Raw genomic sequence first — 15,542 nt, forward strand, 5'->3', positions numbered from 1 at the left:
AAACACCTTTCAACGTGATTTCACATAAATTAGCTTGCCATTCCTCACTTGCAATTGCATTTAAACGTATAGGATACTTGTTTAGGTGTGCTTTTGGGACAAACTGTAAAATCAAAAATCCTGTAATTTTATAGTAAATTACCAGCTACGGAGTTGTGATGAAAATAGTGGGAACAACTTTTTCTGTATTTCTTCAGCTGAACTTTATACAAGGAACTGTATTCGGGAAGTGCACAGAAATTCAAATTAAGATTATTTGGGAATTTGATTCACTTTTTGAATTGACCTTAACATTCATTAACACACTTTGGACGCAACCATAACCGAAGAACACCAACGAAAAAGTAGCAGTGCTTAGGGACACTTGACATTAAGGCCTAGATTCAATCAGATCAAGCATATTGGTGATCCAAGCTATATCACAACCGGCCGTGATTGGGAGTCCCATAGGGCGGCGCACAATTGGCATCTAGGTATGGCCAGTGTAGGCCGTCATTGTAAGTAAGAATTTGTTCTTTAACTGACTTGCCTAGTTAAATAAAGGTAAAATAAATATGGCGGTGTTGGAGTTTTAACTCATTAGACCTGTCAAATCGGTGAGTGGCTGCTCATGTGGTCATTGTCACAAAGCCACACCCATCCTAATCACGTTAGAATTTCATAATGAGAAAGTGTAGGCTATATAGAAATAATGAAACTCAAATCAAAATTAAAAATTAAAATTCTATCAGCCTAATTGAGCTGTAGATCACATAGCACAGTCCGGTGTTCCAAACTGCTCTGTACAGCCAATTGTAATGTCCTCTTTAGGTATAAGGCCGGGAACTGCTTGGGGATTTGACAGCTCTAATGCAGTTCCACCTCCGACACTGCCAAAACAACCACTATGCAGGTGGCCATTAGTGCAGATCTTATAGAATCTAGCCCTGTGTGCATAAATGCTCTTGGTACTTGTCCTTGCAACCTTTGGCTGGTCTGGAGTGCATTAATGTCTCTGGAGGGCCACCAGATGGTTATTTGTGAACATGAACATATCTCCACACACTATCAAATATGAAAGTATGTATGGTTACAGTACAATGTTGTTCCCTGGTGTACAAAAAGGGTACATGTGCAGAGAATCTAGTACAATGGTACATTTTTCTACCCAATATATTCAATATGGTACTGCATTAGTAACCATGTGGAAGGTGGGAATTTACCAATTGTGAAGTCGGAAATACCAGCTTTAGGTGCATTCAGGTGCTTTAAAGTCATTGGGAAACTGCAATTGGCTAAATGGCCACATTTGACCACTCCCCCACATATGCTAATGAACCCCAACCAGTACTTTTCCACCACACAGTGATGGGTAAAAAATTCCATGAAGATCAATGTTACAAAAATAATCTACAAAATACTTGTATTTTGAAATGTATTTTATTGAAATAATCAAATCAAATCAAATTTTATTTGTCACATACACATGGTTAGCAGATGTTAATGCGAGTGTAGCGAAATGCTTGTGCTTCTAGTTCCGACAATGCAGTGATAACCAACAAGTAATCTAACTAACAATTCCAAAACTACTGTCTTATACACAGTGTAAGGGGATAAGGAATATGTACATAAGGATATATGAATGAGTGATGGTACAGAGCAGCATACAGTAGATGGTATCGAGTACAATACATGTAGTTTGTATTTTAAAATACAAAAATACATTCACAAGTAGATGGGCTGTACAGCAACAGCATTCTTAGTAACGGTTACAGAAACATTTTACTTGATATGTTGTTGTTTATCTACCTTAGTTGAATGCACTGACTGTAAGTCACTCTGGATAGGAGTGTCTGCTAAATTACAAAATGTAATGTATGTGAAAATGAACCAAAATGAACTGCAAAGCACACTGGGTATTATTATTACTATTATTGGCCTTATTTTGGGGTAATGTCTAGATGGGACACAGTTTAACCTAATTATCCTAACCTGCTACGTTAATTCAATTAACCTGATGCGTACATTTTCCAAAACCTGCTATGAAAAGTCAATTTCGACAAAAGCTGTATCCCTTCTCGACCGAACCTTGTTTTGTGGCGGAGCTCATTAGAATAATACTCAGCATCTTTTGCAATTGTACATGTTTACATACACAATTATATTTAGTTCATGTAGCAGATGGTCTTATTCCACCATAGTGCCATCAGAATTCTGATACCAATGCAGGGTGAAAGGTGGCCATAAAATGGTGAACCACTATATAAAAAAAAATGGTATAGAAAAGTATTTTATATTTTCAAAATACGAATTACAGCACTCGAAAGTATGTTGTTACAAAATACATTGGAGTATACTTCAGCCCAGTGTAATAGAAAATACTCAGAAGTAATTGAAATACATACTTCAAATACATGTAACAGAAATAATGCACGTCTCTGCCCCCACTTATATTTTAAAGTGTCATAATGATTGTACCTTATATTCAAAATATAAACTGTACCATGTGAGTTTATATGTGTACCTTTGACCTTTTTGCACGCCAAGGAACAACACTGTACCTTAACCATACCCTTATTTTTTGAGTGTGTTAATATATGTAGGTTGTCATCGTAAATAACAATTTGTTGTTAACTGACTTGCCTAGTTAAATAACAAATGTAATAAAAATATGTTCCAAGTAATGAGTATGACCCTGCTGGCACTGCAGAAACATCGATGCACTCCCTACCAAGAGGTTGCAAGTTAAAATCCACAAATGTTTACTGTAGTGTCCTTAAGCCCTGCATAGTTTATGTTGATGTTACGCTGGTGTTGATCATTGTACAATTATTTATTTGATACTGGGCAGCTTTTCCCAAATGTGTTCACAGTACAAAATTATACAAGATTTTACAGTAATTGAAATCAGAATATAGCAGCATACTGTCATTTTATAGAAATAACACTTTAAGTTGTTGTGCATGTTTACTTCATTTGTACTGCAACTTTAGGCAACATGCAGAAATGTATTATTGGCAATAAATATATAGCCCATCTCTGCAGTATACTGTCCTTTAACATAACACCTTCATTTAGCTGTAAAATACAGTAACTAGTTTTAGATTTACCGTATTTTAGACAAAAACCTATAGAAGACCATAACACAACATTCTTAGAACGTCCTAAAAACATAACTGGGGTCATCCCTGAAACAAACTGGGAACTAGACAAAAGCTGCAGGGGACCATGACTGTTTAAATTGAATGAATGTCAATAATGCCTTTTAAAGTATTCTAAATGGCATTTGACATATAGGCTTTCACATGTGCTCAAATGTTGTCACGTGTAATTAATGGTATCACATGTTAAAATGTTGCATCCTCATGTTGTCACATTTATTTCACATTCACTTCATATGAGATCATGTTCTCACATGTTGTCATGTGTAATTTTATGTTGTCACATGTTGTCACATGCTATCTATCACGTCATCACATTAACTTCACATTAAATCACAAGTGATCACAACGGATCACGCGATCACATGTTAAATTCATGTGTTTTTTCCGTAAGAGTTAAGGTTACTGTGCATTTTCCAGTAACGTAATGGCAGCTGGTCACCAGGTACTGTAGTTCATGTTTATTTTTCAATATTTTACTGTCAGCCTGCTTCAAGTAGTTATTCACAGGAACTTACTGTGGCTGATCTCTGTCACTCTCACTGACCTGATGGTGTGACAGGAAGGTCTGTTTGCGGCCAGGTGAGGTCCCAAGTGTGTTCACCACAAAGAATGCTTAGCAGATGTCAACTGATATTACGCTATCTTGTAATGAGAAAAGTCCAGGTAAAGTACAGTAAGTTACTGACAGCTGGTTGACAGTTACAGTACTAGTCAAAAGTTTGGACACCTAGTCATTCAAGGGTTTTTCTTTATTTGTGCTATTGTCTACATTGCAGAATAATAGTGAAGACATCAACATTATGAAATAGCTCACATGGAATCATGTAGTAACCAAAAAAGTGTTAAACAAATCAAAATGTATTTAATATATTAGATTCTTCAAAGTAGCCACCCTTACCCTGATGACAGCTTTGCACACTCTTGGCATATTATTATTATTATTATTATTTATTTATTTTTCCCACCTTTATTTAACCAGGTAGGCTATTTGAGAACAAGTTTTCATTTACAACTGCGACCTGGCCAAGATAAAGCACAGCAGTGTGACACAAACAACAACACAGAGTTACACATGGAATAAACAAACATACAGTCAATAATACAATAGAGAAAGTCTATATACAGTGTGTGTAAATGAGGTAGGATAAGGGGGGTGAGGCAATAAATAGGCCATAGTGGAGAAATTATTACAGTATGGCAAATGAAACACTGGGGTGATAGATGTGCAGAAGATGAGTGTGAAAGTAGCGGCACTGGGGTGCAAAGGAGCAAAATAAATAACAATATGGTGATGAGGTAGTTGGATGGGCTATTTACAGATGGGCTATGTACAGGTGCAGTGAGCTGCTCAGACAGCTAGCTGGTGCTTAAAGCTAGTGAGGGAGATATGAGTCTCCAGCTTCAGTGATTTTTGCAGTTCGAAGCGAGGGCCAGCCAACGAGAGCATTCAGGTCGACGTGGTGGGTAGTATATGGGGCTTTGGTGACAAAACGGATGGCACTGTGATAGACTGCATCCAATTTGCTGAGTAGAGTGTTGGAGGCTATTTTGTAAATGACATCGCCGAAGTCAAGGATCGGTAGGATAGTCAGTTTTACGAGGGTATGTTTGGCAGCATGAGTGAAGGATGCTTTGTTGTGAATTAGGAAGCCGATTCCAGATTTAATTTTGGATTTAAATTTTGGAAGGATAATTTACAGTCTAACCAAACACCTAGGTATTTGTAGATGTCCACATATTCTAAGTCAGAACCATCCAGAGTAGTGATGCTGGACGGGTGGGTAGGTGTGGGCAGCAATCGGTTGAAGAGCATGCATTTAGTTTTGCTTGCATTTAAGAGCAGTTGGAGGCCACAGAAGGAGAGTTGTATGGCATTGAAGCTCGTCTGGAGGTTTGTTAACACAGTGTCCAAAGAAGGGACAGAAGTATACAGAATGGTGTCGTCTGCATAGAGGTGGATCAGAGAATCACCAGCAGTAAGAGCGACATCATTGATGTATACAGAGAAAAGAGTCGTTCCGAGGATTGAACCCTGTGTCACCCCCATAGAGGGGGAGGTCCGGACAACAGGCCCTCCGATTTGACACACTGAACTCTGTCAGAGAAGTAGTTGGTGAACCAGGCGAGGCAGTCAACCAGGAGAGGTAGTCATTATCATAACCAGCTTCATGAGGAATGCTTTTCCAACAGTCTTGATAGAGTTCCCACATATACTGAGCAATTGTTGGCTGCTTTTCCTTCACTCTGAGGTCCAACTCATCCCAAACCATCTCAATTGGGTTGAGGTCGGGTGATTGTGTAGGCCAGGTCATCTTATGCAGCACTCCATCACTCTCCTTCTTGATCTAATAGCCCTTACACAGCCTGGAGGTGTGTTTTGGGTCATTGTCCTGTTGAAAAACAAATGATAGTCTCACTAAGCACAAACCAGATTGGATGATGTATTTCTGCAGAATGCTGTGGTAGCCATGCTGGTTAATTGTGCCTAGAATTCTAAATAAATCACAGATAGCGTCACCACAAAAGCCTCCGCACACAATCACACCTCCTCGTCCATGCTTCACTGTGGGAATCACACATGCAGAGATCATCCGTTCACCTACTCTGCGTCTCAAAGACACAGCAGTTGGAATCAGAAATCAACATTTGGACTCATCAGACCAAAGGACAGATTTCCACCGGTCTAATGTCCATTGCTATTGTTCCTTTATCCAAGCAAGTCTCTTCTTCTTATTGGTGTCTTTCAGTAGTGTTTTCTTTGCAGCAATTTGACCATGAAGCCCTGATTCATGAAGTCTCCTCTGAACTGTTGATGTTGAAATGTCTGTTACTTGAACTCTGTGAAGCATTTTTTTAGGCTGCAATCTGAAGTGCAGTTAACTCTAATTTTTTATTTTTATTTTACCTTTATTTTACTAGGCAAGTCAGTTAAGAACACATTCTTATTTTCAATGACGGCCTAGGAACAGTGGGTTAACTGCCTGTTCAAGGGCAGAAAGACAGATTTTGTACCTTGTCAGCTTGGGGATTTGAACTTGCAACCTTTCGGTTACTAGTCCAATGCTCGAATGAACCTATCCTCTGCAGCAGAGGTAACTCTTGGTCTTCCTTTCCTGTGGCAGTCCTCAAGAGAGCCAGTTTCATCATAGGGCTTGATGTTTTTTGTGACTGCACTTGAAGAAACTTTCACATTTCTTGAAATGTTCCCAGATTGACTGACCTTCATGTCTTAAAGTAATGATGGACTGTCATTTGTCTTTGGTTATTTGAGCTGTTCTTGCCATAATATGGACTTGGTATTTTACCGAATAGGGCAATCTTCTGTATACCACCCCTCACAACACAACTGATTGGCTCAAACGCATTAAGAAGGAAAGAAATTCCACCAATTAACTTTTAACAAGGCACACCTGTTAATTGAAATACATTCCAGGTAACTACCTCATGAAGCTGGTTGAGAGAATGCCAAGAGTGTGCAAAGCTGCCATCAAGGCAAATCGTGGCTACTTTGAAGAATCCCAAATATAAAATATATTTTGATTTGCTTAACTTTTTTTTGGTTACTACATGATTCTATATGTTATTTTATAGTTTTGATGTCTTCACTGTTATTCTACAATGTAGAAAATAGTAAAAAATTAAGAAAACCCCCAGAATGAGTAAAAATTAGAGTAACTTTTGAACAGTGTAGTGCTTCATGGCATAAAGGCATTCATGTTGGGGGGAAAGAACAGGATGGTCCTTCACAACCATCACAGCAGTAAAGAACCCTTCCTGAAATGCAAAAAAAAATGTGTTACGCTTATCACCCTCACTCACACCTGACAAAGAACCCCTCAATAACTTTTTTTTAGAGTGTGGTGTTTACATGATACATGATACATATTTGACTTCTGTAGAAAAAGAAGCAGTTCTACTGCAACTAGCCACCAGATGTCCTCCAAACTCTATCAACTAGTAATTGTTACAGCAGCCTATCATTTGAAATCTGAAGGTGCCATTTTTTTCTACCCAAAAGTCACTACACCTTCACTTTTTACGAATCCAACAAAGTGAACCCAATTCTTTCCCATGCAGGCCAAACCAGTACCCAATCCCATCCTCTTACGTGTGTACTGTACTGTATGTGGCTAACATCTCATCCAGTGGCTACATCATGTGAACTTTTCTGAGGATCTATGTCAAGATGACAAAGATATACTGTAACGTTATAGCTTTTGGCATAACATTGAGATTCCACAGTCCTGCTTTGCTTGGGTTGTCAAATGCTTACAGTTCATGTTCATCACAAAACCAGCAAACTGTTTTAGTTCAACCTTTAGGCTGCATACTATATCATATGATATACCTTTGGTGTAGCTGTGATACTATGACTGTGTATAACTGTGATACACTACACAACGAATACAGTAGCCCATCCACTCACCTTTTATATGCAAGTATTGAGTACAGTGTATTTCACCTCAGGGCATCTATCATCCATGACCTTGAGTGTCATCATTGACCCTTTGATATTTACATCCACTAGTCTCAGAAGATAGCTACTGACTGAAGATCCTCATTTTATGTGCATAAGAACACAAGTTAGCATCAATGAATGTTTTCAAACTAAAGCCCACAATAGGATTTAGCTACATTGGTCAGTTTTAGATGATAGAATAGTAGGACCAGTCAGTGATGTGGTAGTTAGAGTCTGACTCCCCAGCTACTCCCTTCCCAAGTATTCCCCAGCCCCATCCTCCTCCCTAGGTACAGAATAACCTTGTGTTGCCATTAACCTGCTGCCTTTCCTCTCCTCCTCTCATCCTGCCATCCAACCAACCAACCACCCTGCCGTCCCATGACTGTAGCCAAGATGTCCGTCTACAAGAGAATGATGCTGGCATGTTGTTTTGATTGCGGCCATTCAGAGTGTGACTGCTCTTGCATGTCAGCCAATGTGCATCATGATAGTAACACGAAGGACACCCTTCAGCAACGTGGCTTCCCTCTCTCTCCTGTCTCTCTTAATGAATGCTCAACCACTTTAAGTGCCTGTAAGTTGTCAACGTGACACAGCATGTGTTATCCATGTTCGTGATGTTCACTGTATGTATGTTCATGTGGTACAAAGTCTGGCTCGTTTGTTTTCTGTATGGTTTAAAAGGAATCGATAGTTTAAATATGGCACTTTTGTTAGCTACTGGCGTAATTGTTGATGTTGTTGGATATTCGTGTTATGATTTTAGATATTGTGTAGTGTCTTTGTCCTGCTACTAGTGAAGATGGTAGTTGTCTTCTAGAGCATGCTATGTTAGTCTAGCGTGTGTTGTGCTGGTGTTTCTTCATAGTTTGTGTTTTGGTTTTACTTTAGCGTCAGATAATTTACGGCTTTATTGTTGTTGTTTTAAAAATGTGTAATTTATATGGATTCTTTCAAGATGGGTATGAAATGATGTATCATTATTTTATTGAATTATGAAATGTTTTTAGTTGGTTACAGTACATCTCTTACATTTGAATAAGCTGAGTTTATTGACAACATTTTAAATAATATTTAGATATTTTGGATGGACATAACCAATTGTCCTTGCCTTTATTATTTGGACATTGTTGAATGGTTTCATAATGCTGTGGCCTATGTGGTACATTTACTAGTGACCTGGATCACTCATCACTGAGATGCCTTAAGAGCCGGGGCTGTAAGACACACAACCCAGCCTGCCAAGAAACAAGCCCCTACAGACAGGGACACTGACATGGAGCCAAGGGAGCTTTGTCTCTGGTAACTCAGGCCCCTACAGACAGAGATACAGACATGGAGCCAAGGGAGCTTTGTTCCTGATAACTCAGGCATTTTATATCTCTCTGAGGTGTCAGCGCATGACATCATCACCCGACACTAGTGCATGTTGTTGTTTGTGTCGGGGGAAAATAAGTCCTGAGAAGAGCAGAATATGCAATGTGTTACATGTTACTTTGACATATTAAGTCAGTCCAAATTCGTTTAAGCAAACGTCTTTTAATCAAAAGCAGATCTGCAGCACATAGTTACATCTCTGGGGCTATCCTCTCCCCTCCAGCTGCATCTTGTCTTCCAGGGCTGTTGTGGATGTGACCAGTTGACTAGCTGTATTCTGGCTGCATGGATAAGATAGCAGAGAATACTCCAGAGTCGCTGTCTACACGGTGTGCGGCATGCTGAGGGCAGGGACTTACGCGGGCTGACATGGAAATTATGTTTGCATTTTCTTTTTTTTTGGAGTGCTACCGGTTGTCATGAAACTCAGGGTGACAGTTCCTAACCACTAGGCAACCCAGAGCACCCTTGCTCCCCCTCTCTCGCTCCCTTCCTCTCACTCTCTTCTCTCCCCATCTCTCGCTCTCTCTCCCCACCCCCCCACAGCCCCCTCTCTCCTCCTTTCTCTCTCCTTTACTCTCCCTCACTTCCTTTCTCCCCATCTCTCTCTCCTCCCACAGGGCCCCCTCTCTCCTCCTCTCTCTCTCCCTTCCGCTCCCTCTCTTCTCTCCCTCTTTCCCCATTTCTCGGTCCCTCTCACCCCCCCGCTGGGGGACAGATGCTAGTCTGTTAGTCCTGTGCCGGCCAATCGCAGGCGACAGATGCCAGGACCAGCATGCTCCCTGGTTGAACATGTCCTGTCACAGTCCTGCCTTTAGCCCAAAGCCTGACCTTTATATTGTACTATACAGGAATGGGGATTCAATGCGTAAGGTACTTATGAACATGTACTTTCTCTGGGTCCAAAAGCCGAATCACTGACTCACAGAAAGTAACTTCCATGCATCCAGATGTTCCCAGGCAATCCTGTGGAACCGGGGATATCCCTACCGGGGAGTAGGGAAAACCTTTCCTTTGTAAATGTAGACCATTCTGCTATAGGCCTCTGTCATCGATGTATGCTGTACTGTATATGCAGTAACTACAACTACGTTGCGCTGTAACAATACGGTTTATCATTTTAAGTTAACCATTCATCATTTCAGCTTGCTGACGGCATCACCGCAAATCATTGAAACATTCTTCTTTTTCTTAATAATTTTTTCTATTTCCCATTGCTTTGTCTATATGGTCTTCAAGGCACACCACCGTTCAGTGGTGTCTTAAAGAGATTCAACCCAACAGCGGCTTTCTAACCAACATTGTAGCCTTCAGTTTTAACCTGTTTTATTATCCTATATAATTTGCTCTCATTGCAACAACCCTGTAACCTCTCATTGTATCTGCATTTTTCTCAGCAAAAAATAACTATAACGGATATATCAAATCAAGTAAGTTTTGATTTCAATGTATGTTTTTATTTGTTTCTTAAGTCATTAACCCCCCTCCCAGTCCCCTGTCCATTCCCTGCCGTCATCCTTCTGACTGTGTCTACCTCATATTTTCCTGTTTGCTCGTCAGTAGGGTTGGGGTCAATTCCATTTAAATTCATTTCATTAATTCAGGAAGTACACTTAAATTACAATTCCAGTTTTCCTTAATGGTTATTTTTCTAATGGGAGAAAAATTGGAATTGGAATTCCAGTTTACTTCCTGGATTGACTGCTTTAAATATAAATAAAAATGTGTTGTTAACTTCTTGCTTAGTCAAATAAAGGTTAAAAAAAAGAAAAGAAAAAAAATATATTTTTTTTACCTCAACCCTGCTTGTCAGCCACTCCTGTGTTTCACTGCTTAATAATCCCACATCCTCAACAACTGACGTTGATAAAGTGACTATGTAGTATGTCCCTCTGGACTGGGTTGTGTATCTTTGGGAGGGGGGCTTGTGTCTGTCTGATGTTGCTCTGTGATAAAAAAAACATTGCTGTACAGTAAGCCTGACATGGTACATGAGGCAAATTAACTTTGACATTTTATTGTATCACTTTATTTATTGATTTAAAAATATTTATTTGTGGAAAGTACAGACCGATACCTGTTTTTCAGTTTTATATTCCAATACTATATGTTTCATTAAGTATTAGTTGTAATTTGAGCAGTAGATGGTGCTACGGCTCTAAGGTATCTCTGGAGTTTACTGGACTGTAGAGTATAGCACTCTAGTTCTTAGATAACACTTATGTCTGGAGAATTTCAAGAGAGCTTGGAAATAGCTATTGGATCAATTGTTTTCATTTGGGGGGGGGGGGGGTTGACATTGAGAACACATAATCTTCTACATTATTTAGGAGGGGTATAGTGCAGTGAGAAAATATTACTATAGACCATCTACAGAGTTGAGGGCCCTAGACAATGATTTATACATACACTAGATGACTGATAGGGGGCGCTGTGTTGAAACCACTGTGCCTCCATCTTTCCAGTCCCCCACCATTGTTAAACATTTTTAGCTATAGAAATGTTATTTTGGAAGCTATAGAAGTTATAAATGACTATATTCATCTTTGCCAAGTGCATTATATTACAGACAGCTTAATGCACACTTTCAATTATGTTATGTGAGCTAAAAAAATAAATGTATATATATAAAAACCTTTTCCTTAAAGTATAATTTTGAGGTTACTAATATTACTGTCCCCACTACAACAACACAAATATTTAAATACATGTACATCCTTGAAACATTTAATTAAAATACTGTAGAATTACATTAATGTCCTACGGAGGACTGCTCCTACTGGGTAGTGCCAATACCGACTGGTGTCTTCAAAGGCTCTCAATGGCCAATACATAGAATCAGGAATCCAGGGCAAATATTTTACAGTGCATTCGGAAAGTATTCTGACCCCTTCACTTTTTCCACATTTTGTTACGATACATCCTTATCCTGAAATGTATTAAACATCCTCATCAATCTAAACACAATACCCCATAATTACAAAGCAAAAACAGGTTTTTAGAAATGTTTGCAAATGTATTACAAATAAAAAACAGATACCATACTTACATAAGTATTCAGCCTTTCAGAATGCACTGAACATCATTGGTCCTACATAGCCAGCCCATCTGCCACAATGTGTTGTCCCTGCTGTAAAGCTGTGTGGGTTTGACGTGGGACAGATGAATGCAGGAGGTTTGGGGCTGGGACGGTAATGTATTAGACAGCTGACCAGTTCAATAATCATCTCTACACCCTGGCTTCACTGGCTTCTGTTCCCAGCTAGCTTTGGGCGAGGTGGAAATATCTTCCTCCTGATGGTATTGTTAGATTTGAGTCATATTTACCATTTTTGTCTATTTTAAACACTAGGAAATTAGATAAGTAAATAAACAAATGAACAGCTTTGATTAGGGATTAAAATAGTTGATTTATTAGATTTATTGTGATAAACTACGTTTTGTTCTTCCTCATTCAGCATTATGCTATTTTTCCTTTTTAGACACTGATTGTAAATGTCCGTTGTCATGCCGTTGTTCTTATCGTACAACAATCCAAGGAACACCTGAAAGCCCTGCTTAATTCATTCATGTTTATTATGAATATCAAAGTAAATGTCATATCGAACATTTCATTTTAAGAGTCTACTGGTTAAGTGGTGTTTAATAACAATGAGATCCTTAATTATTTATCTGTTAGTATTCTTGTGCCATATCCCCTACTTAAAATAATAATGAATGACACGACTGTGAACAACAACAAAAGAATCCCCTGATATCCAACCCATTATTAAAGAAATTTAAAATCAACCCCATAGTTACTCATTTGAGGACAAACTACATTTCATAAACTGTGATTATTGTTATTTGCTCATTTTCGTTATTTTCTATTTGGCAGTTAAAGACAACACCCTTATCAAAAGGTCAACCTATCAGAACAAGTCTATTAAATTGAACCACAACTCCACGGCCAACGCGACCCACCATAAAGTAGCAACGCCCCACAGTGGAGTAGTACTGCCTGGCTCTGGGTCTGGCTCTGGGTCAGTTCCTCTAGTCAACAACCGTAAAGGAAGCCTGCAGCCTTCCAGGGGGCCCTCAGTGCTGAGGCGTAGCCTCCTGGGTTCCAGAGAGCTGGTCGAGGTGGCGAGGGGACCAGGTGGACCAGGGGGGCTGGCAGCAGAGGAGGCCAGCAGGCTCCTGAGGGCACGCAGCCTGCCAGTGAAATACAGATACCAGCCCAGTCACTCTAGTAATGCCACCCTGCTCAATATGAGACACTGTACACGTAAGAAGCCCTCTCACATAGAACCACAGCATGGTGTGACTAGCTAGGCAACAGTAACTAGGCCCCTGCTCACCACTACTAGATAACAACACACAGGTGCATGTGTTTGAGACCGTGGCTGGGATTGAATGAAGAGATTGCAAGCCCCCTCATGTTGCCCTTCCTTGCGGCACGGTGTGGCTAGGCTAGCTAGGCCCGGCTCAACAATACTAGCTAGCATCATAACGCATGTGTTTGTGAGTCTGTTGCTAGGCTCTAGTGGAGGGGTTGCAAGCCCCCTTTGCGTTTCGCCTCTGTGCGGCACGGTGTGGCTAGGCTAGCTAGGCCCTGCACAACAGCTAACGTCACAACACATGTGTTTGTGACTGAAGCTAAGGCTGCTGTACTGCTGGGGTGGAGTGGAGTGGTTGCATGTGTAGCATTCCTTACTAATGACCCAGTGTGTGCAGCTGTCAGCTGGGAGCTATTAAATATTGAACAAACTGACTGAGGAAGATGTGAACAAACGACCAGCCATCTCCAGCAGTGTGTATGTGTGTCTGTGTGTGGGTGAGCAGCATCCCACTCTGCTGAAAGCCCCTTACTTACAGTGCTTCGTCCCTGTTTCCATTATGCTGTCGTAGGTAGACATTCCAGCAGCGTTGCAATTGAACGTGTAGCCCAACTTCAAAGGACCATGATATTTGAGATGTTATTCATTTGAATGTAGGAGTTACATTCTAGATTCCTTTGTAAAGGAAGGTCAGGTTTAAACACGTTATGTCATGTTGATAGTCTGAAACACCATTTAAAACCACTTAGCTGCTTCTCCTGGTTTTGTCTGAGTGTGTCCCAAACGACACCCTATTCCCTAGTGCACTACTATGGGCCCTGGTCAAAAGTAGTGCACTATATAGGGAATAGGGTGCCATTTGGGACACTGTCCTGTTTTTTTTTATATCTAACTCGTTATAACTCAACATGGCTGCTAACATGGCTAGTTGTGTGTTAAAGATAAGTGAATAGAAACGCTAACATGCAATGAGAGGATTTTAGTAACAGTCTTAGTTAGAAGCTGTCAACTTGCTGTTTTTCTTCAATTTTATTTTCACTCAACTGGCACAGAGGAGCTGTTTTTTCTTTCTTTTTTTGTGTATAAATGTGGTATCAGCTAAATTAATTTCTACTCGAGGGTGAAACTTGTAATTTATTTTTCCGCAAAGAGAAGAGCCTGGGTCAGTGCATGTAGCTTCACGTAGTGTTAAAAGACAATGTCCAAGGGGAAGCTGAGCGGTGGATAAATCATACTGGCACTCAGACAAACCTAATTACACGAGCCAAGGGCATTGCAGTCAATGTCGTCAGGCCCCGAGACGAGAGGAATCTAAAGACCAGCCACCTCAGATGCATTCAGACATTGGAACAAAGGGGCCATATTTCCGATGTCATCTCCGTGATATTTATGCTTTATTATCTTAATTAGATGAACGAACATTGTGAGTGATTTTCATAGCCGGCAGTAGAAGCATCTTAAGTGTTTCTAATATAATGAGTAGTCGCTAAAGGGACATGGCCATATGGAATTTGAAATAATATTTGCCTATACTGGGTTAATGCATGTGTTACAGTCAGTCACACCCTCTTAGTGATACTAGGGGCTCGATTCAATCCGTATTGCTGAAGTTCAGCACTATAACACGATTGATTTCTGATTAAGCTATCATATGCAGTGTTTACTGTGAATGCAGTCTCCGCTAACTCGGGAACATTGCCTTTAAATTTCTATTACGCTATGGATTGAATCGAGCCCTAGCTAATTCTATGGGTTGATTCCATACTGCATTTTTAAACTACAATGATTCAGAAATTGTTTGCTTTATGAGGATAATTACAATTTGTATATTTCTAAAGAACGTGAACAAGATATGCAAGTAGAAACGTTTGACAAGGAAAAGAGAAGGTATCATTTGTAATTGCCCTTCTAGTGTGGGCTTGGTTTTTATGGTGATTCTTGTACAGTACTGTATTGTACCATTTTTGTCATATAATATTCTATGCACAGTATGAAAGCTACAGTAAGAGCTAAAATGAGCACTTATCAAAGTTTTACAGTAAGTCTGTTTTACAGTAAGTCAGTGATACATTATTTCAGCAGCATGATGGGGATGGCACTACAGCATGTTGGATCATTATGTTCACACACATGGACAATGTGCACCTGCATTTTGGTTGAGTTGCATTTTGGGGATTTTGGACTGTTTGTCAAACATGTCAGGTTGTACTTGCATACCATGTGCCCTCCTGTCTTGTCCTT

The 15,542-nt window shown here is 39.9% G+C and overlaps 1 protein-coding gene across 1 annotated transcript in view; it reads left to right on the top strand.

Moving 5' to 3' along the window:
* Positions 1 to 15,542, top strand: part of LOC115113835 (calcium-activated potassium channel subunit alpha-1a) — a 253,005-nt gene that overhangs the window by 192,626 nt on the left and 44,837 nt on the right. The window contains exon 19 of the mRNA XM_065012674.1: positions 10,380 to 10,412. Coding sequence (XP_064868746.1) covers positions 10,380 to 10,412 — 33 coding nt within the window. The remainder of the gene's footprint in view (positions 1 to 10,379; positions 10,413 to 15,542) is intronic.

The sequence above is a fragment of the Oncorhynchus nerka genome, linkage group LG28, assembly GCF_034236695.1.
Source record: "Oncorhynchus nerka isolate Pitt River linkage group LG28, Oner_Uvic_2.0, whole genome shotgun sequence".
In the NCBI taxonomy this organism is placed as follows: domain Eukaryota; kingdom Metazoa; phylum Chordata; class Actinopteri; order Salmoniformes; family Salmonidae; genus Oncorhynchus; species Oncorhynchus nerka.